General features: G+C 37.8%; 1 protein-coding gene across 2 annotated transcripts in view; it reads right to left on the reverse strand.

The window, feature by feature from the left end:
• The window catches only part of FHIP2A (FHF complex subunit HOOK interacting protein 2A), a 54,459-nt gene that overhangs the window by 13,578 nt on the left and 16,224 nt on the right, over positions 1-24,657 (reverse strand). Inside the window, exons 6-17 of one of the 2 annotated variants that reach the window (XM_079899547.1) lie at positions 21,371-21,664; positions 20,999-21,195; positions 19,511-19,625; positions 18,806-18,882; positions 18,533-18,725; positions 18,180-18,349; positions 17,657-17,800; positions 16,677-16,767; positions 14,491-14,634; positions 8,626-8,766; positions 8,176-8,279; positions 4,752-8,071 (exon numbers count right to left, since the gene is read on the reverse strand). In XM_079899547.1, the coding sequence (XP_079755673.1) occupies positions 7,966-8,071; positions 8,176-8,279; positions 8,626-8,766; positions 14,491-14,634; positions 16,677-16,767; positions 17,657-17,800; positions 18,180-18,349; positions 18,533-18,725; positions 18,806-18,882; positions 19,511-19,625; positions 20,999-21,195; positions 21,371-21,664 (1,776 nt within the window). In that variant the 3' untranslated portion in view covers positions 4,752-7,965. Of the gene's footprint in view, positions 1-4,751; positions 8,072-8,175; positions 8,280-8,625; positions 8,767-14,490; positions 14,635-16,676; positions 16,768-17,656; positions 17,801-18,179; positions 18,350-18,532; positions 18,726-18,805; positions 18,883-19,510; positions 19,626-20,998; positions 21,196-21,370; positions 21,665-24,657 lie in introns of those variants that run through there. The other variant, XM_079899548.1, reaches the window with a different exon arrangement.

Here is a 24,657-nt window from a genome sequence, read left to right on the forward strand (position 1 = left end):
TGGGCTCGTAAGCCATGGCCGCTGGGCCTGCGCATCCGGAGCCTGTGCTCCGCAATGGGAGAGGCCACAACAGTGAAAGGCCTGCGTACTGCAAAAAGAAAAAAAAAAATCTAGAAACAATAAATGCTGGAGAGGGTGTGGAGAAAAGGGAACACTCTTGCACTGCTGGTGGGAATGTGAATTGGTACAGCCACTATGGAGAACAGTATGGAGGTTCCTTAAAAAACTACGAATAGAACTACCATATGACCCAGCAATCCCACTACTGGGTATACACCCTGAGAAAACCATTATTCAAAAATAGTCATGTACCAGAAGGTTCACTGCAGCTCTATTTACAATAGCCAGGACATGGAAGCAACCAAAGTGTCCATCATCGGATGAATGGATAAAGAAGATGTGGCACATATATACAATGGAATATTACTCAGCCATAAAAAGAAACGAAATTGAGTTATTTGTAGTGAGGTGGATGGATCTAGAGTCTGTCATACAGAGTGAAGTAAGTCACAAAGAGAAAGACAAATACCGTATGCTAACACATATATATGGAATCTAAGAAAAAAAAATGTCATGAAGAACCTAGGGTAAGATGGGAATAAAGACGCAGACCTACTAGAGAATGGACTTGAGGACACGGGGAGCGGGAAGGGTAAGCTGTGACAAAGTGAGAGAGTGGCATGGACATATATATATACACTACCAAACGTAAAATAGATAGCTAGCGGGAAGCAGCCGCATAGCACAGGGAGATCAGCTCCGTTGTTTGTGACCGCCTAGAGGGGTGGGATAGGGAGGGTGGGAGGGAGGGAGACGCAAGAGGGAAGAGATATGGGAACATATGTATATGTATAACTGATTCACTTTGTTATAAAGCAGAAACTAACACACCATTGTAAAGCAATTATACTCCAATAAAGATGTAAAAAAAAGAAAAAAGAAAAACTGTGCAAATTTTATTTCAGTGTCAAATTCCAAAGAAAAACACCTAGAAATTGCTATGCACATTTGCACTTACAGCTTTTCTTTTTAGGATGTGGTTTTGAACCCAGACTCCAATGAGTCATGTGCTCTTGCTGACAGTATTTTCAGGGAAAGGCTTTCCTGAAGCTGCATCACACTGACTCATTTTAAGGAAAATGCACGTCTTCGTAAAACAGAACCTATTGTCAAGGAGTCCAGGGTATACAGACTATTGGGATAATATTTATATCCTAAAAGTAGTCGTTACCTTCCCGACTTCCATTTCTGTTGGAGCCCAAAAGCAATTCGACTTAAGAAAAAGATGTTCTATTCCTAATCATTTCTAAAACGGAACTGAAATAATGATCGCAGGACACCCAAATAATTGAAGCGGCCAACAAAGATTACAGAACCATAAAATGCTCTGTGACTTGCTACACTGTTGATAATAGCAACAGGATAAAGAGATTTAAGAAGGAAAGCATATTTTAAACATGGAAGAATAATGTTTAAGGAATGGCCAATTTGTTTCCCTCTAGAAATCTTGTACATGGTTCTCTTGGGAAGTCTGATCAATTAAAGCCCTACGTGCTATTCTATTTATGAGTGGAATGAGGAATACATTTCTCGTGTTATTACATAAATGAATCTCATCTTCAGGGCTTTGAAATATAACTTTACCCAGACTATAGCGAATTTGGGTGCCATCTCATCTTTCTGCATAACAGTGAAATTGATTTTATGATTCCTTACTCATAAATTACAGGACTGAGGCAGTAACAGACTTGGAGATGCTTTTGCTTTGTCTCCTCGAGTCTCAGGGGCTGCGCACGTCACTTGCTCTTTTTTTCTTCTTTTTTTTTTTTTTCTGAGCCACAGATAGCTCCTCAAGCCTGCAATTCTGGATATAGTTCTCAACCGAAAAATGTGTTTTGAGAAAGACTGATCTGTTAGACCCAGAATGTGTTCTTGGCTTATTTAGATCTTCCAACCTGGATATCTCCCCTGAAAACTTTAGCACATCATTGGTATTAAATATTTTGTTAAGAATTAATAGAATGATCACCATGCAAATGAATGTATATAACATGGGTACCATTATGAAACTAAGCTACAAAACTCAAAGGATGTCTTTTCTCCTCACCTTTGCAATGAGAGCAAAGTAACCCATGGTAGTATTTGAATTCCTGATGCTCCTACTGGGTCCTACATTCATGTCAGGATTTGGCTACTTAGTCAAGAGAATCAATACCTTAAGGCCCTTTATAAGAGGATCTCTGTTAATTCCTTCATATACTGATTAGTCTAACTAGAGGGAAGAGTAAGGTCATATAAAATTATAAGGCACACTGCATTTCCTTTAATTCCTCAGACTCACTCCTGGGAGATCAGGTAATTCCTTGAGGTTACCTCAAGAAGGCTGAGGTTAGGAAAGGAAACAGAAGTCAGGTTTCCTCATCTTGTCCTGGCAGGTGTGACCCCCAGCCTGTCCACCTGCCTTCTAGCCTGACCCCTGCCTTCAATTTCAGGAACGGATGGAGTTATGAGAAACAGTGGAAGTTTACACATTCCATCTTCACACACATCCAGCATGTGGCTTCCAAATTCACCTTTTCTGTCTCCATCAGCCCATTTCGTTCTCTCTTAATTGGATGCGCAGCGACCTGTGCCCCAATCCGGCAGAGAATAAAGAATGCGGTCAAAGGAGCATTGAGTTCAAGCCGGGAGCAAGGTTTGGTTCTGCAGATTTACTAAACCAAATCTTACCCTCATGTTCCGATCATTTTTTTAAGCCTTCTTAAATCTTTTGGTTTTACTATTTCAATTGACTTTTTGCCTTCTCTCTATATAATAGTTCTAGAAAGAGATCATTTAAATCAGAACAGTTAATTACTTCTCAGCAATTGAGAAAATGTGGGCCCAAAGGCACAATTATTTAGGCTGGTGCTTTATACCAATCTCAGAATGAAGAAGGTGAAAGGCAACGGTTAATCATGGTAAATATAAGAGGATACAGAACAGTTGTCTATTTATCGCTGAGTTGACTTTATCATTACGACTTCTCAGAGTATCTGGCCTATCTGCACTCACAAGTAAGGATATAATTCAGTCAAGACTTGAGTTTTAGATTTTCTCTTTTGATGACCTGCAACGCGACTTCCTCTCCCTGTGCTCTCACAATGCTTCGGCGCCGTCTCTCTAACAGTATTCCGGTGTGCAGCGTTCCTTATTTTTGTCAGCACACTGAACCGAGACTGTGACTTGGTGAGGGCAGAAAAGCTTCTTATTTGTTTTCCTAGCATCTTAAAACTTGGTTCATAAGAAGTCCCCAATATTTGTCGAGGAGACCAAATTATTGTTTTGGTTTGGTTTTAGATGACATGTTAGTATCCTATTTCTGATACATTTTTAGAAATGCCATTATAACACAAATAAAACCCCGAATGCGCACAACAGTCAAACCGTAAGAGTATGTCAGACAGGCTTAGATGCAATCTTTCTAATGTGGGTGGTAGGGTGTAGATCAAGTAAATTTAAAAACCGGTCTCCTATGAGGCGAGGCCCATAGGCAATAACTTTCCTAACTGGCTTTAGACCAACTAAAACCTATTTCTTCCATGGAAACTTCAGCATCAAACAGTCACAGAGTGTTTTTGTCTTTTTTTTGATAAAGAGGTACAGCTTTTACCTGAAAGACTTTAACAAAATTTCAACCTTAACAACTTTATTCTTTAAATTCCCTTGAGATAACTAGTTTTCTAGATGGAAGAGTGCAGAATTCTGAACCAGGTTTTTGGACTGGGGATCTGATTATGCATTCCTAAAATGCAGTTTTCTTTCGAAGGAGCTCAAGATAAGGAGGTAATTTTAACTCTTCAATGCCTAAACCTTACCTCCCTTGCATCCTTAAACCTGTTACCTTCTTTATTTCCTTCTAAAACTATTTTGAGGAACACTGGCTGAAAAGAATCATGGGTAGGAGGGATTAGTAACTAGATTTTTCTCTTTCTCGTTGTGCCATGCAGTACATGTTTCTTTCAGTTTCCAACTAAGGGACTTTGGCAAATACTCAAGTGAATGGAATAAGCCTAGAGTCAAATTGTTTTAAATGTCAGTTAAAGAGAGAAGTTTTTATGTGTTATAAATCTATTAAGAAATAATGCTTAGGGCTTCCCTGGTTGTGCAGTGGTTGGGAATACGCCTGCCGATACAGGGGACATGGGTTCGAGCCCTGGTCCGGGAATATCCCACATGCCGCGGAGCAATAAAGCCCGTGCACCACAACTACTGAGCCTGCGCTCTAGAGCCCGTGAACCACAACTCCTGAAGCCCGCGTGCCTGGAGCCCGTGCTCCGCAACAAGAGAAGCCACCGCAATGAGAAGCCTACGCACCACAACAAAGAGTAGCCCCCGCTCGCTGCAACTAGAGAAAGCCCGCACACAGCAGCAAAGACCCAAATGCAGCCAAAAATAAATAAATAAATTACATAAACTTATATAAAAAAAAGAAATAATGCTTACAGTGAATTATATTTCTAAGACTTATATAACCATTCCTTCCTTTAGGGAAATGGTTATTATGGTAGGGTGGAAAATATCAATACATGTAAGGCTCACCCAGAGGGATTTTTCAAGCTATACACTCCCCCTCCACAAATATTCTGATATATTCCTTTTTGTTCTCTCTCTGGAATCAATGCTATAATGAACCACTGACTGCTGTGTGTCATATCCTTTTGTATGTTATGAATTATTATTTTAGATTTATCAGGGAATGAAATGTTTCCAATTACAATTCTACAAAAATACAAGACAACATTTTGTTTAAATTACGTTATTTATTTTTAGATCATCCCTCTTAGTCCTGCATGCATTGTTAGCACAAAAAGTTGAACTTGATCACAACCTCCTTTGAAGAGATATTAGGTACATAATCACCATCTGAAGAGTTTCTTCACAGATGGCCCAAGATTTCCAGGCCTTGGTAACACTGTCAGTAACCTATACAATGTACAATAGAAAAATTTACCAAATATCCTTTGTTTAATGTAAACAAGGCAGGAGGCAAAACAGAGTATTATAGTAACACTATTTTACAGGGCCCAGAAATATGATTATCTATCATGTTTCAACACAACAAGTGTCACAATGACATGCATATTTTCATTAATTGTACAACCCAAAATATAATTACCATATAAATTGTGATTTCAGCACTTCACTGTAACTTCTGTCAATACCTATAAACTTCATAATTAAATGGTAATTGTATATTAATGCAATAATTTATGGAAATATGTTACCATGAATTATGAAGTAATTCCATAATTTGTGCCCCGTAAAATTAAGTGTAATAATCTTTACACTAGCAACAGTGTAAGCAAGCTAAGGATTTTGGTCCTTACAGATATATACACATATATATACACACATGTACACACACAATAATGTACAATTAAACCAAAAAGCTATGAATCGACTCATAGCTTATATATTGCACAGACAGATACATTATGAGTACCTTACATAGTCAATGTGAGTACTACAATGATAACTGGCTGGCTAAGGACACATTTTGAGTTCTATCACGTAAAGAATGTGGCTCATTACTAAAAAAAATAAACCCAAAGACTATACTGTTAGAAAGTTAAAAAAAAGAATGTGCATGCCCATTTACACCAATGTGAAGCAAGGCTAAAATTCAGTTTGGAATTTGTCATGGCAATCGATTGCTAGGGTGGTACTGCCCACTCAACACAGTGCACATCAGTCACTGTTTTGCAAATACTGAGGAACAGAAATAGCTTCTGAAAGACAGTACACAAATGGCTAGTCATGGAGGACAATGTTTCACCAACAAATCCAACTCACTGTGAGAACTTGTGCTGGCTCTAGGTCTGAACTAAATACGAAGAAGAAAGGAAGGAAAGACAGTAGCAAACTTAGAAGAGAAACAAATTATATCTTAAGCTTTAGCTGATTACAAATCAAAGTCATTACAATAACTTAGGAAAATAATTATCTTTTAAGAAGCAGCATACAAACACACAAATATGAATTAAAGCTTCTCTGAGCTTGGTTTCATGGATTAGCCAAAAGGTCCTACGGTGAAAGCAAGAATAAAATCGTATTTGGTTCGAGAGGTAACATCATTGCCATTACACCTATCGAATGCTGCAAAAACATTAAGAAATATCTAATCTCTTAATGGTCTATTTTAAGTACACCTACATCAAAGTAGACGACAACTACATCTAAAAATGAAGATGTTGCAGCATTCCTTCATCAATAAATACAGCAAACAGAATAATGCTTTCCTATCGTTAAAAATCATTTAAAGAAAATCATGCACAAAGTAACTATCTCCCACCTGTTTTTTCATTGTTTCGCTCAATAAATTTCCTAGAGTGAGCTAACAGAGATTTGCATTAAATTAGAAATTTAGTTTTTTTGTTGCTGTTTTAACAGTGGTAAGCATTCTAGAGCCAAGAATATTCATAATTTTCAACATTTTGTTGTTAATAAATAGCAACAACTAACTATAAAATAAATCAGAAAACGAATACAACAAAATTAGCAGTAGGTGTAAAATATGCTTCCATACACACGCTACACGATGTATAGATACAAACATGCTACACAAAACAACTTCTTAGAATGGGCAGCTACAGTTCCTTTCAGGCTGGAAGGTTTGCCTAGTCTGCTCCCCCGAATATCAGTAAATGAAAAGGTAAAGAGGAAAGTGCTGCTGCTTAACATTCCAACTGAAAAAATAAAACAAAAACCCAAGGAAGCTTAAGAGCAATATTTGAGTGATAAGTATCACTTAAAGGAAGAAGAGAAAGTGGATTAGCAAACGCCATTTTGTAAATCAAGTACCAGCATGCCGTGCACAGTGCAGCCCTGCCAGCTACCCACATCACACGCTCCTACACACGCACCCATCCACACATAGACCAATTTACCCAAGTCCTTTCATATGTAAACGGGTCAGACTTGCTGGTTTGTTTTAAAATCTCTTCAGAATGATTTAAAACAAAAGACTGAACAAAATGGAAAAAAAAATGTAAACATTCAGGAGGCCATTGGCATTTTGATTGCTGCCACCTACACGCTACCATGCATTTCAATAAGAAAATCAAATGATAAAGCGATTTTCAGAGAGGGAGGGAGAGAGAGAAAAAAAAGGGTCTCAACCCAATACATGTTAATTAGCTTAAAAAATACTATTTTAGTAAACACTACCAACAGTGGGCACATATTCAACATTGTTGCAAAAATGACAAAGTTTAAATAAACTGGGACCCATACATGAAAATCAATCACTAACGAGGCTATGTGCACAAGAGAGTAAAAGAAGGTTTCTTTAAAAAATATATATTATATTAATCAAGAATTTCATTATCATATTAAATTGTTTTTCTTAGAAAAGCTGAAGAAAGTTAACGGTGCGCTACACATTTTTATCTTCCATTATTAATTCATTTGATGGTTCCTAAATTGTATTTTTTTCTCACTTACAGTTTTTTTCAATATTTTGTTTGATAAGAATTGACCTTAAAAAGTTATAAAATTAGGTGTTTTTTTTTTTTCTGCTACTTATTAATCCAAAAGAATATAAGCATTTGAGTCCCAGAGAATGTCAAAATGCCTTGCTACCTAAAAGGATGTTAAATTAACAGAAATATCATCAAAGTCATGACATCAGAAATTTTGCAGCTTTTCATACAGGCATTAGAAATGCTTATTTCCTGAAGTTCCTTTGATTGTATCCTGGACTCAAGGATGTGCAACTTTATATCTAGAACCATTACGATAAAGTCAACATCACACAACATTGCACTGAGTGTCCACTCAGTGGGTTCTGAATGGTTCTGTCCAGTTTACAGCAATGCTTCATTTAAAAAGCCTTTTTATCCTCTTGTGGCTGGGTGGAACTGAGGCTTTTTTGATGAAATGCATACAACAGTTCTGTTCCCTTGGTTACTTGCAAGATGCCGTTTATGGTGTGGAGGCAGCATGGTATTTCACAAAGGCGATGGCCGCCAGCTCCTTACAGAACTCTTCCAGCACAATCACACCCTCCAGCAACGTGATGTGCTCGATACTGGAAAGGGAAAGCAGGCAATCAATCAATCGACGCAGGGTATTAGCAGATCATCAAGTTTTGGCAAAAGTTTTAGATAAACAACATGTAAAACGCTGACTTACATAGGGCCTTCAGGTTCCAGACCAAGTAATCGCTTTCTGACTAATAGAAGCTTGGGAGTAAAATCTTGAATACGCTGGATTCGAACCATGAGGTCTCCAACAACCTGTGTCACAGGGACAAAAGGAGCTCAGTCCCTAAACACCTCCATGGGGATTTTCAGGATAAAAAAATACTCCATTTCCTATTACTAAATGAAGACTGTCACTTTTCACTATTCACATAACAATCTTTGACAAAGGACTCATAGCTATACCTTAAAATACAGAAATTATATATACCACTTAAAAGAATGAATCTTTATTCTCCACATTCTGTAGTAAAATAATTATTTCTGAACAGTAAATATGTAACATTTTTTATTATGTGACACTAATTACACACAATGATATTAAGATGTTAATTGGTCGGATTTATCAATCCTAGAGAATATGACAAAACTGATAACTCACCCTGACGATTACAGAGAAGAGAGATCTACAGCCAGAAGCAAGGTTCACGTACGGGTCCAAAAGGTACTCGTGTATGTGTGGATGAGGGAAGAGAGAAAGTCTAGATAACACTGATGTTACTTGTAAATTGACATCATATGGCTACGGAGAGGGAAAAACCAAAAAGATATTTGACATTATGTATAATGTATATACCTGAGCACTTAATTTACCATTTCCATTTGTCTTCTTAAGAAAAAGGAAAATCTACCATCTCATTCCTCCTGCTACATGCTCTTCTACAATGAAAATATCTATAACTAAATTAGCTCTAGCTCGCACCACCTTAGTCAAAGTGCATATATCACAGTCCTAAAACTTAAAATAAAAGGTATGCACATAAACATACAGAATAAAGTAAATGTATAACAAAGTCAGAATGTCTCTGTTTTATGCAGGTGGTTTTATGTAGTAAAATAGTTCAAGAGGTCATCAAAACTCACCGAAGAGTCATATGTAATATTAATTACAAACAATAGAAGACATTACATGTAAGACCAAAGATAGAAGGGAAGGTATTAAAATCTTTTATAGTAGTCTAGTTTTAGAAATGATAATCCTCGTCTCTTAAATTATTCAACTACTGCCAATTACCAAAAGCATGTATACAACAAAGTCATATACATCACAGGACCCTGTCAACAGAATGAAAGTACTTGGGGGTGGAAATAACTACCATATGCCTCAAAAGTGAACGAGAAGATTCAAAATCATGATTACAGACAGGGATCACCTCCTTTACTGTGCAAGAGCATTAACTCTTCCAAAACAATGTCTGTGTACATCTGTGTATACCTTTTTGTATGTATCACAATTTTACTTGAATTCTGTTTTTTTAATATTTAATCTGTTTATTCCTCGTAGGAAGCAGCTTGGAGGTGCTTTACGGAGTATGTGTCAAAATCCAAGCAAAATGCATAATGTACAAAAAGACTTGCTATTATTGTGCCTAGAACTTTCAACAGAAATCTCTCATCCCTTCCAGTTTTCTTCTTCTAAGCAGCTAAAGGCAACTGAGTGGCTGAAACAAAACCGACTTCAGTGAGAAGGTTGGAAAGAACCTAGGTGACTGGATGAGTGAGAAACAGATGCTGCAGCAGGAGCAAGGGAAAAGTGATTCAGGACCAAGTTGATATTGACAACAGAATCTGAATGTTTTACCCTCATTCACTGAGCAGCTTTTAAGCCCTTGATCATAATGAATACCAATCCAGAAGTGAATATTTGACATTTAAAGGACAGCAAATGCTTGAGCACGTGCCAGAAGATATCAAAGATACTGTTATTTGAACAAAAACTCAAGTCCTGTGCTAAGGTCCAATTTTAGTCTTTTCTGCTTACTACTAGATACATGAACACAGATTTTCTGAAAGAAGAAAAACTACCCCTAAGTCACTCTTATTCACAATCTAGCCTTAAGCAAGATAAATGAAAGGAGATACGATTCACATTAAACATAGTCTGAAGGGCATCTTTTCCTACTTGATAATATTTGCAAGAGAACAGCCTTCTCCAAGACTCAGTTCAAAACAATGAATTCACATTAAATTGTATTTTAGGCACAAAGGAAAACATTTAAAAAAATCTTTAAGAAGAATGCAATTGGTAAAATGTGGACAAAATCATTTAAAATACAACGTAAGTACAGTATTGTATGTGACTTCATTTCAGATGGTTCAGAGTTTTAGGTCACTAAATTCTGCCATTTACAGGTACTTAAATAAATTGAGAAAATTTGGCTTCAAACAACTATATATTGCCACTTAAACTCTGTATTTTCTCTATATGGTGTTTGTTAGTTTGGTTTTAAGCTTTTTTGAACAAGAATCTATATCTTTGGTTGTTTAAGAAACTTAAGGCTGACTCAGATTATATTTTAAAAAATTTGTTTTAGAGTCTTTATTGAATTTGTTACAATATTGCTTCTGTTTTATGTTTTGTTTTTTTTGGCCCGGAGGCATGTGGGATCTTAGCTCCTCAACCAGGGATCAAACCAGCACCACCTGCGCTGGAAGGCAAAGTCTTAACCACTGGACCACCAGGGAAGTCCCAGATTATATTTTAATGTTGTGAAAATGAAGATAAATTTCAGCTAGATAGAAACTGTTCCACCATACTCTGAACTGGTCTTTACTTCACTAGTCTCTTTCTCCTACTTTAAAGTAGTAACTTTAAAACAAGCTGGCCTTTTAGAGGGTTGCAAACAGCAACTGTTTGTATCTATTATTTTGAATCCCTCCCATTTGTACTTTATACAGTATTCACCTGAAATAAAAGTTAACCAGATTTTTCTGACACGTTAAAGTGCACTTGGCCCATTTTTGATTGAGCTCACCCTAAATACAAGATATGAATTTTGGAACAATAAACTTTGACTTAAAAGTATACTGAGGGCTTTCCTGGTGGTCCAGTGGTTAAGAATCCGCCTGCCAATGCAGGCGACGTGGGTGCGAGCCCTGGTCCGGGAAGATCCCACATGCCGTGGAGCAACTAAGCCCGTGTGCCACAACTACTGAAGCCCACGTGCCTAGAGCCCGTGCTCCACTACAAGAGAAGCCACCGCAATGAGAAGCCCGAGCACCATGACGAAGACAACAGCAACTAGAGAAAAGTCCACGTGCAGCAACGAAGACCCAACGCAGCCAAAAATAAAAAAAAAATTAAAAAAAAAAAAAAAGCATACTGATGTCGGACTTCCCTGGTGGCGCAGTCGTTAAGAATCTGCCTGCCAACGCAGGGGACACGGGTTCGAGCCCTGGTCCAGGAAGATCCCACATGCCGCGGAGCAACTAAGCCCATGCACCACAACTACTGAGGCTGTGCTCTAGAGCCCGTGCGCCACAACTACTGAGGCTGTGTGCCTAGAGCCCATGCTCCACAAAAAGAGGAGCCCCCGCTTGCCACAACTAGAGAAAGCCCACGCGCAGCGATGAAGACCCAATGCAGCCAAAAAAAAAAGCATACGGATGTCACCTGCAAACTCAGTCGCAACCCTTTTATTAAAGGCCAAGTATGTAGATGGTCAAAATAATAAGAAATAAGTCAAATTTTTAAAAATCTCAACAACTTGATAGTCTCGGAGATTTCTTATAACACCTGCATTTAACAAGATTTTATATTTTTTAAAGTATTTTAAATTGTTTTTCAGATAATTCTTACAAGCAAATCAAGTAATATCAACTTCACTTTAACAATAAGAAAATGTGACAAACAGCTAAGTTTAGTTGCCCAAATTCAGATTTTTCACCGTCAGAACAGGGACAAGAACTTGGGCTTCCCTATATTCTCCCTGGTATTCCTTACATTCTGCTATGGACTTTCGTTTTTACTATCTTTTTAAAATCACTAAGGTTAAAAACAATACTAAACACACTATATTTTTCAAAAATTAACATTGTGACAACACAATAGTATCATGAATACCTGATGTCATAACTTCTCAATTATACATGCAGAAATTAGCTACTTTATTAATTATCCATAGTAATGTTTAATCCCAGCCTGGTTACCCTGATCCTATTAGGGGTATATATGTACCAAGAAAATACAAGCAAACATCACCTTCAGCAAAAACATTTAGAAAAGAAAGAAAATGAAATTAAACCAAGCACGCTAGGCACACCAGGACTCATGATTATCTTTGAGATCTGATTATAATGTCCTTATCCAAAAAGGCTTAGAAAATCAAGGGTTTTAAAGACAGAAGGTTTGAGGCTAGGCTCCACAGCTCACTAAGTCACATGAACTGAAACTAAGGATTCCTCATTTATACAATAATACAAGGAACTGTCTTGCCTATCATTCAGGATTCTAGGAAGAATAAGTGAGACACTGTGTATGAATCGCTTCTGCCCTGTGAAGAGCTATCTGGTGAACGAAAAAGAACTGTAAGCATTTCGGGATATTCTGTCTCCGACAGAATCCTTTTGTGTCAGTACTCTACAGACTGAAGGGAAAAATGCTCAAGTGTGATGAGGATTCAGAGAGGATCTTTCCACTCAATTCAGAAACTACTTTTTAGGACTTCCCTGGTGGCGCAGTGGTTGAGAGTCCGCCTGCCGATGCAGGGGACACAGGTCCGTGCCCCGGTCCGGGAGGATCCCATATGCCGCGGAGCGGCTGGGCCCGTGGGCCGTGGCCGCTGGGCCTGCGCGTCCGGAGCCTGTGCTCCGCGGCGGGAGAGGCCGCAGCAGTGACAGGCCCGCGTACCGCAAGAAGAAAAAAGAAACTACTTTTTAAAATTTAGATTCCTTGTTAGTGCTTTCGGTCAAAATTTCTAAAGATTACTGACTTAATACTGATTGTTAATGTCTCTTCTGTGTTAGTTTAATCAGATCCAAACTATGCCAAGAGAACCAGCACAAAAACACAACATACTGATGAGCCCCATTACCTGGGAGGTTTACACAGCCGTGATGTATTACAGCATAATACATTCAGTAGCTGGATTTAAATACTTTGGTTGTTAAGTATTAAAAACCAACCAACAAATCAGCAAACAATGAAACACTAGAAATTCAGCACATGTTGTTAAGAGGTTAAAAGAAAAAAAGGACTTTACTCTGTGTCTTTATTGATTACTATCAGAAACAGTGCTGACTGAAGTCCAACACAGTGAAACACTTCTTATCATTTCTTTATTTGGCTTTCTGGTTATTGAAGACAGCCTGCTTGTGGAGTAAATTTCTTTTATAACTCCCTACAGTCACATAAATATTTAACTAAAATGCTAAAATGAACAAGTACTTTAATATACAGTTTTAAATTAATTCTAAATTGGCTAACTCAGTTTCCATGTTGAGGCAAGTTTAATGCCAGATTGTTTTATTTCAAGTGTCCATCCCAGTGCATAAAACATTTCAAAACTCTATCGTCACTTTGTATGTCAAGGAGAGACGGAGAGAGGGATTCTATTGATATAATCCCAAATTCAGTTCTCCTGACAATCAATGGAGACAGAGCAACATACCGGCCAATGGTGATTTTTATTTACCCTGGAATAAGTAAATTAACCTTTTTTAAATTGCATCTCCCCATTTGAAAATGAGTATATTCACAAGTTCTTTGTCTGAAGAAGCAGGTTCATCTGATACTGTTCCATAACTTTAGTGAGACCAGAGCTCTCAAGATTCGATTTGAAATGACATTTAAGGTCTTCTGAATTAAACCTAACAAGTTTCACTCTACCTGTATCTGTACTAACTGTACTAACTAAAAGCCTTTCTAAGAAAGCACTCTAGGCACTGCCGAAAGGCGTTAAGGTTATTAAGACAATGACCTACAATGAGAAGTAAACATACAACTCTGTAACAGCTGTCAGGCCAAATAAAAGTTTTAACATAATGAATGCATCAGAAACCCACCAGCTGTTGGCAATCTAGCTTTATGAAAAAGTCATCTAGTGGAAAAAGAAAACAATAAAACTACTTGACTGAAGATGTAAACTAAGATGTGAGTAGAATTCATGGTGAATGGTAACAAAATAATATGGAAATTAATATTTTAAAACTTATTACTAGGCTTCCCTAGTGGCGCAGTGGTTAAGAATCTGCCTGCCAATGCAGGGGACACGGGTTCGAGCCCTGGTCTGGGAAGATCCCACATGCCGCGGAGCAACTAGGCCCGAGAGCCACAACTACTGAGCCTGCGCGTCTGGAGCCTGTGCTCCGCAACAAGAGAGGCCGCGACAGTGAGAGGCCTGCGCACCGCGATGAAGAGTGGCCCCCGCTTGCCGCAACTAGAGAGAGCCCTCGCACAGAAACGAAGACCCAACACAGCCAAAAATAAATAAATAAATTTTAAAACAAACAAAAAAAAACTTATTACCTGATCAAGAATTCTTCCCATTCTGTCAAATAAAACTTTCAAAAAATGACCTTCAAAGAAAGCTGCTTCTAAATTGCACTTTTCCAATGCTTTTGGAGACCCAGGCCACTCCCATCTTAAGCAGATAGCACAGTAGTCCCGGAACTAGGGAGAAATATTTGGATCATTAAAGAAGAACTGAACAAAAACAAATGGAGATTAAATAGAAATAATTTTCCCAAACAGGCATAGAAATCCGCTTGAATGCTAAGTGTCTGCTAGTGTGAGGTGCCGTGGAAGAGGGGAAAAGGATGACCCGGATAACACACTGACTGGAGAGAGGCACAAGGTCAGGTCACAACCACCAGTCCCAGCACCTTGATGCGAAAGCAGGCAGATTTTAACTTTACCAAAGTACCCCCTTCACTGCTGAGCTTATGCTCTTTCCTTTAGAGGAGTTCAAACTTTTACTTATTCTTGTCACAGATTTAGCGAGTATTTAAAAAGCAAAGCAAGTCTTAGCCACATTTTCAAATCTATTCTAAAATATATATCATATATAAAATAGGTGAACAGATACACAGCACCTGAGAAGGCAAACTTGACTTTGCTACGATGTGTTTAACCCAGGCACGTTGCCATGACTGCCAGGAGGAAACAGGGCTGCTCTAAGTGTGGTCCGAAAACTGTCCCCTACCACTGCTCTTGAGACGAGTACAAAAACTAAGAGCAAGTTTAGAAACTTCTCTTGCAATTTCACTGAGTACATTTTACATCTGTTCAATCTATAAAATAATCAGGGCTTGTATTTTGTGTTTTTTCTTTTCATTTTTTTATGTTTTACAAAAGCATTGGTCAGTGACAGATTGGAAATAAGTGGAAACTGGTCCTCACTACACAGTTTATCAGCAGGATACACAATATGGATTTTTATAAGCACAAGAATATCTCTTATAATAAAAAGAAAAATTTAAAGTCTTCCCTGACATGTAATTTACTTGAATTTAAACAAAAGAAATTTAGAGCATAGTTTTCTTCCATATTTTCTCCCTTTTCAGATTTTCCTTATTCAATAAAGCAAAATTACCTTATCATCTCTAGTTTACAAATTAACTGAGATTAAAACATATTCTTACACAAAGCACTAACTTCAACTTTTAAAAGAAAAACATATTAAAAATGATTAAAAAACAAACTTCTTCAATATTTTGTGAGTTTTAAACTATTTGTCTTTCAATAGAAAATTTTCTTTATAAAACCACACCCCAATATTTAATAAAGCATTTTTATATTAACACTTCCGAAATTCTGAGCTAGAAAGTAATAGTGTAAATTTTTTCTATTCTTTTTGTGTCTTGTCAAATATTTCTGAAACAATCATAACTGTAATCAGAATATGGAAATGAAACATTACAGAAAGAATCAAAGCAGTTTAAAAATCCAATCAGTACTACTGAGGTTGGTACTACTTTTATTGCCTCTATTTTATTGTTACATGAATGTATTTGCATTACTCTAGTTATTCACATAGTAATGTGGACTTGAATTCAGGCTTAAAGCATCATGAATTAACGATAAGCGCATGCAAGTTAATTATCAATAAGAGCACTCTTCAACCCAAAGGATTTAAATGAAAATTAAATGTATATTTTTCTGACTTGAGACATTTCAAAATTTGGAATTTGGTAAAAATGTAAAATGCTACAGAGGGGAAAGATGACTGAGAGAAGGCCATTTAATTTAATAACTAAGAGGAGACCTTTGAGAAAGTACTTTCAGTGAGGTGGAAAGCTGGGATGCAGGGGATGAAGAGCCAGCACTTGTGAATTACTGATGAGTATGAACAGTGAAGAGGAAAGGGTATAGCCTGTGGGCTGGGGGCCATGGTGGGCGGTGGGTAGAATTATTTAAAAATCATGTTTTAGATTAGCAGGGGAAAGGATGTGGGGGACATATAATTTCAAGAGCAGGAAGAAAGGGAAGAAAAGGAGTGGGGTGGTGGGGAAGGGACCATAAAGAAATCTTGAGATAGAGACACACAGTTAGTGAAATGCAAAGTCAGGTCACCGGCAAAAAGTTCAAGTGGTGAGAGTGGAGTTCAGGTCTTGCAGAGAAAGGGAAACCTTTGGAGAAACGACTGTGGGCAATGTGACAATGTGTGTGCATTCTTATTAGACTGCATGTCAAAAACTAGTTACTTCTCTTACCTGCCTATGAGCATCTCGGAGGTAGGTGTCATATCCAGTGCCCTCAACATGGTAGGATGATTTTGCTTCATCCGGTACCAGACAGAGGAAACTTAAATGAAAAAATGCCATAATCAATAATACGAATACTCTCACAATTCAACATCTCTATATGTGTTAAAATACCTAGCAATATCTTCAGTTTAGCCAAGTATTAATGCAAATGGAAACTTGAAAAGTAAAATTGTATATTCGTAAGTACTTAATCTTGAATCAGCACTACAATTCACTGTTAAATACTCTGTCATTATTTTGAAGGTTTTATTTAAAAATTACTCATTCCACTAAAAGTAGAATCAAGCACAAGAAAACCCGACTCTTTTTACATTACAGGACAATGATCGATTGCCTTGAAATTTGTTAGTCTCAGGAACCTGGCTTTTAAGTAACTGAAACTTCGATTTTCATGCACCCTAAACCGTGCATCTTACACCACATGCAGTCTTCTCTAAAGTCACCTCCCAGCACCAGGCATATCAGCGACAGGATTGCAAAGGAAGGAAAAGAAGAAAATTGCCGGGAAAGGGCACTTAAAAAGAAACAACAACATAAAAACGCTAAAAAAGAAAAAAAAAAAAAAAAAGGAATAGCCCTCAGCTTAACACATGTGAGTACACGGCTGATAAGTTCAATTTGCCAAACTGGAAATTCTCAGCGCTGTTCCCACTGGGAATTACTTAAAATATTTTACATTAAAAATAAGTAGAGGACCTTGAAGATTTATTTAACCACTACTACGCTGCAGCTTTTCTCTTTTGTATGGATCGTTGCCCCTAGGCCGTCACTAGCTACATAAGCATTTCAAAAAGCTGACATTAAAGATTTTAAAGGAGGGAAGACTGAATTCATAACATATCTCTATAATGATCAAGGAGCAGAGCTATTACATTGTTATAAAAATAAGTAAAAGAGATGTAAGTCAAATTAATATAGCAACTCACCTATTTACAATTTTATGGACTTCAGTTTTCCCATCATTTTTGGGGTGGTCTGGAGAAGCAGGAGGTGAAGAACTAAGCCACTCTTGGTTTGACAAAGTGTTATCTGGTGAAATGTCAGTAAACAAAGGATCTTCTTCCAGATCTCTAAGTTTAATTTAACGATGTATAAAAAAAAATTTTATTATAGTTTCTAAACCAAAAGATTCTCTGCTATGTTCTTAGAAAACATTACATGATTTTGCTAATACAAGAATTAAGGAATGAATGTATTTACATTTCTTAGAGAAATTAACATTTTATACTAACATCAAACTCAAGGCTATATGATTTTGTTAGGTTTAATGACTATATACTGACACTTGTAATTTAAAGGGACAATAAAATCAGGACATCTAAATTTTATTTTTAAAAAACTTTTAAACTGTTAGAGGTATTTTTTTTAAGAATAAGGAAGGGAAATAAGAGGGGAGAAAATTATGATTCTATATGAAATGCTAAACTCACAGAGTTGGATGAAACTTACACTGCTCCTGCTATTAACCCATTCTCCACTACATCTTTATCTTCTGGGCACACAGGTTTATATTCTGTATAGTTTCTTTCTTCAAGATTTCTTAGGACCAAGTTGTAAAGAATGTGCTCATTGGGCTTTTGCAAAAGATGTTCAAACATTCTTAATGTCATTATGCTTATCTGAAACCCAAAATGATAAAGGGTAACTGAAAAATAGTTTAAACAAACTATTCTTCTTCACGCTTGCAATTTTCAAAATAAAAAGCCACATAAAAAAAGAGGCTATATTCAAAACATCACAAGTACATCAAAGTCAGTATGTCAAAGAATCTAAGTCCAATTCTAAATCCTTACATAGCTTACCTCATCAGATATGTGATCACAATGTTCAATTAACCTATGTCTTAAAGGATGTCTGCTGATTTCTGCCAGAGTTTCTGGTTCCCTCTGTTCTCCAAGGATGAAAAACACCATTTCTTGAAGCAAAATGTCAGAGGTTACTTGCCGAACAATGCGATGAAGCAGAGCAGTTGATGTCAGAATACCCATCTCAGAACTGGCAAAACAAACAAGTAATTAGTGGGCAAAAATAACATGAACACAGTGATTTTTTTTTTAAGTAAAGAGGCCACTCACGTTTGCATTAATTGAGGTTCCATAACACCAATAAAAAATCTTTCATGAACAGCTTTGGCAAGAGCAACAGCAGCAGTCTAGAACATAGTATAAGTATCATCATCTTTTTTTAAAATGCGAAAGAGATTAATTTATAACATCAGTTAAGCCAGTTTGCACTCTCCATCTGAATTAATGTGAAAAAAAAACTTGCCTACTGACCATCTTGTTGATGGCATATAAACCTAGATTAGACATTAGCTATTGGGTCCTTTACATGTTATCTAAATTTCCAAGAACAAAGACAAACAGGATAAAAATATTATCCCAATCACTTATTGTATTAACATCTCCCCAAAGAGGAGAAATGGAGGGAGGCCAATGTTACCTTGTGAGGGGTTATGCTATAATACTTAAAGAAACATATGGGCAGAACTTGAACTCCGATTCATTCCAGAGCTGTAATACACACACACACACACACACACACACACACACACACGCACACACAGACGTATATATACACTTTTTGGGGGTTTATTTCATTTTATTTATTTAACTGTGCTATCCTAAGACAATTAAGATAATACTTAGGGATATAAACTACTAACTGTGCTATCCTAAGACAATTAAGACGTATTCAAAAATATAAATTGAGGATTCAAATTTTACTTAGTTGATATTTACAGTTTTAAGTTATCAGTAAAAAACAACAAATATTCAAACCTTTTGTGCTTCCTTTATGAGTTGATCACAATAATCAAACCAGGACAGAAATGAAATTAAGGCTCGTTTTCCTGGAAATGCGGAAGCATCTTCTTTATGACTATATGAGTCCAAGCTACAGGACACAGAAGAAATTTGAAGTCCAAAGTTATCCGAAAGCATTAATCCAGTTCAGTACAAAAGGGGAGATGAAGGCATGTGAATGAACACACGGTATATGATACATTTACACAGGCGACGCTGGATGTCAATCAGAAGAGGGTTTTATAAATAAAAGCCACAGATAAGAGAAAACCTTTTAAATGAAAGTTGTGAATAATTTTCACTCATTAAGTGGAGAGAGACTGAAGCAGAATGGAGCTGCAGCAGAAAAACCATTGAGACAGGTCCTCATATTTCCACCATGAATTTGACCAAGTAACAGAAATGAAAAGTCGGAGGTTCTCAGCCACTAGGATGGAAGGAAAGAAACATAAAGAAGGGACTGCAAGAAGAAATAAATGGTTTGCTTCTCTTCCTGCCTTAAAGTACCACCCAGTAGTAAAGTTAACAAGTGAGTCTGGCAGATGTTAACAGAATACAGGGTGGAAAAAAACAAGTAAGAACCAAAGCACGGTTAAAAATGCACAGAGAAACAATAACAGGTTATTATGTCAAAATGTTAGACTGCTTACAGGTGGTGGGATTATGGGTAATTTTATTTATGCTGCTTTACAGTTTTTAATAACTTATAAATGTTCCTCAATAATCATATTTTCATATGAGAATCAAGGGGGGAGCCCTAAAAGCTGGGGGGAAGGGGTGAAACAAAGAGGTAGGAGGCAAGGTTCCACACAGGCAGGCCATGAACTATGAGACTGCCCCAGGGGCAGTGGAGCTGATTTATAAAAGAGAAGATTCCTTCTCTCAGGGTTTTTTGTTTTTTAAAAAATATAGTCAGATGGGCTTCCCTGGTGGCGCAGTGGTTGAGAGTCCGCCTGCCGATGCAGGGGACACGGGTTCGTGCCCCGGTCCGGGAGGATCCCACATGCCGCGGAGCGGCTGGGCCCGTGAGCCATGGCCGCTGAGCCTGCGCGTCCGGAGCCTGTACTCCACAACGGGAAAGGCCACAGCAGTGAGAGGCCCGCGTACCGCAAAAAAAAAAAAAAAAAAAAAAAAAAAAAAAAAAAAATATATATATATATATATATATATATATATATAGTCAGATAAAGTTACTGATCTTAACACAGTTAAGGTCGTAATTGATCACTATTAACAGACAGAGGGAAAATAGCTTAACTATGTAACAGATGGACTGTTCCCATGCCAATTCATTCCTGATAACAAATTTTAAAACAAGCCTCAAAACACAATCTTGTTTAATGTTCACAAGCAATGCTGTATTTTTCAAAACTAAAGATTTCTATCATTGCAAAATGGAAATGGATTTAAAAGCGTAGGTTTAAGAAGTCACTTTTATGGGAAAACAGATATAGCAGCTCTTACCCCCAGTTAATTGCTTCCACTGTTTCAATATCTAAGGGGTCCACTGACTGAGGTAGGGCCTTGTACAGGGAGGCCAGCCTGTCTGTGAGCAGTTCGCACAAGCAGGTGCTCTGCGTGAGGCACTTGACGGCCGCTGGCTCTGGCAAACTCACTAACAGCATCAAGCCCTCGCAGGCTTTCACAGCTATTCGGCCATCCTAAGGGGAAAGACACATACCTCTTCAATGCTTGAATTAGACATACATCAGTTTGTTTGGAAAAATTCAACTTAAACGGATTTAAAGTTTTACACCAAAATGAAAATAGATTTTTTTCTCTATGCAAATAACTGAGATTATGTTAGAGGGAAAGAAGGTAAAGCAGATGACTCACAGGACTTCTCGTAAGATTTAACAAAGAATTCACTAAGTTGTAATCCTGGTTAGGACGAACAACCGTGGCCTCTGGCAGTGCAGCGATGCTGAGGCTGTCCAAGCCTGTGGACAGATCATCCATCTGAGCGTGAGGCTCGTCTTCTAACTCCGTGTGCTCCATTCCAGAGGCACCAGACGGCTCCTCTGGCCGACAGGACTGTCCTGTATCTGTTGACAAGGAATCTTGACCTTTTAATACATCTTCTGAAGTTGCGTTTGGTGCTCCTTTAGAAGCCAGTGATTTAAACTTGTTCTGAAAAGGAATACATGTTTTGTAAGATTCACGTCAAAAGCCTCATGGAACAGAAATCATACTTTAATGAGTTTTTCTATAATTAACACTCAATACCTAGCCACTGTAGCAATGGATACGTGTTGTGACAAATGAAAATACCCAGACTTAAACAAACTGTGCTTTAGATATTTTAAAATGGCACAGGTGTTTCAGACGTAGACAATGGACTTGAGGACGTGGGGAGGGGGAAGGGGAGACCGGGACGAAGTGAGACAGTGGCATGGACATATACACATTACCAAACGTAAAATAGATAGCTAGTGGGAAGCAGCCTCATAGCACAGGGAGATCAGCTCGGTGCTTTGTGACCACCTAGAGGGGTGGGATAGGGAGGGTGGGTGGGAGGGAGGGAGACGCAAGAGGGAGGGGCTACGGGGATATATGTATATGTATAGCTGATTCACTTTGTTGTACAGCAGAAACTAACACACCAGTGTAAAGCAATTATACCCCAATAAAGATGTTAAAAAAAAAATTACATAGGCGTTTCTGATACTCTTCAGAACACGATCTACAAACTGTTTTACACCGACGACAAACAACTGTTTTACACCGACTATAAACAATGAACAATATTAGCGATAACTATTTGACTACTACTGAAAACAACTGATGTTAGTGAGGAAAAAAAAGATTCAAGAAGTTTCAATTGCAGTTAACTGTTTTCTAATCACTGGGCTACTAAAAATATATTGCCCCAATGTTGACTCTTCTAAAACCAGTTTTCTAAGATGATTTTTCTGGTTTTTCCTTATACTTCTGCTCTGTAAATATAAATCAACACTCTGAGGGCATCCTTACTCGTGTTTTTGAGGATAAAACTAAGATTTGCTTGAAATATTGTGACCGTTCCTCCCACCACATACACCCAAACACAAAAAGAATCTAAACTGAAGCAAATCTTTAGTTTCCAGGTAAAAGTATCTTGCTTTGCATTTAAACATAAGAGCAAAAAAAAAAAAAACAAAAAAAAAAAAACATAAGAGCAAAAGTCAAATCACTCACACAAGTTAGAATTCATCATAAACCCGCTTCTCTGCAGGGCCTATCAGAGTGTTGCACCCATCACAGAAGTGCATTAAATGCTGAATGAACTCAAAGTTCTACTTCCAAAGTTATATGACAGTTATTATAAATCACTTTTATTACTATTAAAAGTAGAGTTTAGACCAATCTTGAGAAATTGAGCTCAGAGCACATACATTAAAAGGAAACAATGCTGAGGAACTCCATGAATATCCCAAACAACTTCCGTATTTTCTATAAAGTCAATTGCATATCATAGTCTTTATGAATGTAAAATATTTTATTCCGTCTAAAATGTTAATACTATTGTTGGGAGTGGCATCTGGGATGAGAATGGCAAGAGGAAGAATAACCCTAGAACGGCACTCACTCCCTAGTGTTCCTCAAAGTGTGACTCAGGACTGTCGGCCATGTGGTCTTCTGTGGGGCTTGATAAAAAGGCAGATTCCTGGGTCTCACCTAGACCTGCAGAATGAGAATATCTGGAGGTGGAACCTCCAAGGAATCTGCATTTTGAAAAAGCTCTGCAAGCAAGTACAAACTCTTCATCCTGCCATTCAAAGCCTCTGACGATTCCAACCTATCTGTCTAGGCCCTTTTCTTACCACATGGCCTAATTAAACTATGTGAACACACCACAAACTTTCATATCTTCCTTCACTCCTTTACTTATGCTCACTCCTTCCTATCTAAACAACTGTCAAGGCTCATTTCAAAGACAACCTCTTCCATGCTGCCTTTCCTAATGACCAGGGCCAATGTAATCTCTTCAACCTATGAACATTTAGGGGGCATTAGGGGGTATCTTTCTTATGATACTCACCTTACTCTACCTTAGATTACAGTATCTGAACATTAGTCTTACCCTCATCACCAGACTACAAACTCCTTTAGGGCAAAAATGTTTCTAACTTATCTACTATCTGCACTTAATTCACAGCAAATGTATCTATTAGCTGATATAAATGAACAGAGAGATTAGATTTCAGGGGATACATGCTCAAGAACTGCAAAGTACTTCTATTACTATCTGTTACTTACCAGTAATAAAGCTGCATTTCTCTAAAGATTCATTCATTCAATAAGAGTTAATTAAAGTTACTATGCATTGTGCTAGATACCAGAGAAGCTGTGGGGACCTAAAGATTAATGAGATAGAGTCCCTGTCCTCAAGGAGCTTACTGACCAGGAAGAAAAAATAAAATGCATATAAATAACTCTAATGCTAGGGAGATTATAATAACTGACATTAAAAGCGTATAAGTAGTCCGATCAGTTCAGAAAATGGAGATACCTACCACCTCATGCTTTGGAGAAGTATGTGCTATAAACACGCTGCATTACAGCAGTCATGACACTATCAGAAAGGTGTTCTTGGTATTGAGGTCTAAATGTAAATGTTCCTCTGAAAACAGGCAGGCATACATATGCTTGCAAATTTTCTCTGCTTCTGGTCTATGGCTGTGTACTTTTGAAACAAGTTTCGGAGATTCTGAGAAAAACTCCTTAAAGCTTAAGCTTGGAAAAAAATCTACTGCATCTAAAGTAACTTAGGTATCAGGACTTCCTTGGTGGCTCAGTGGTTAAGAATCCGCCTGCCAACGCGGGGGACACGGGTTGGAGCCCTGGTCCAGGAGGATCCCACATGCCGCAGGAGCAACTAAGCCTGTGCACCGCAACCATTGAGCCTGCACTCTAGAGCCCGCGTGCCATAACTACTGACACCCACATGCCTAGAGCCTGTGCTCCGCAACAAGAGAAGCCACCGCGATGAGAAGCCCGCGTACCACAACGAAGAGTAGCCCCCGCTTGCCACAACTAGAGAAAGACCGCACGCAGTGATGAAGACCCAATGCAGCCAAAATATAATAAATGAAAATTAAAAAAAAATAAAGTAACTTAGGTATCTAAGAAAACTTTAGTAA

Source organism: Stenella coeruleoalba, assembly GCF_951394435.1.
Source record: "Stenella coeruleoalba genome assembly, chromosome: 16".
Classification (NCBI taxonomy): domain Eukaryota; kingdom Metazoa; phylum Chordata; class Mammalia; order Artiodactyla; family Delphinidae; genus Stenella; species Stenella coeruleoalba.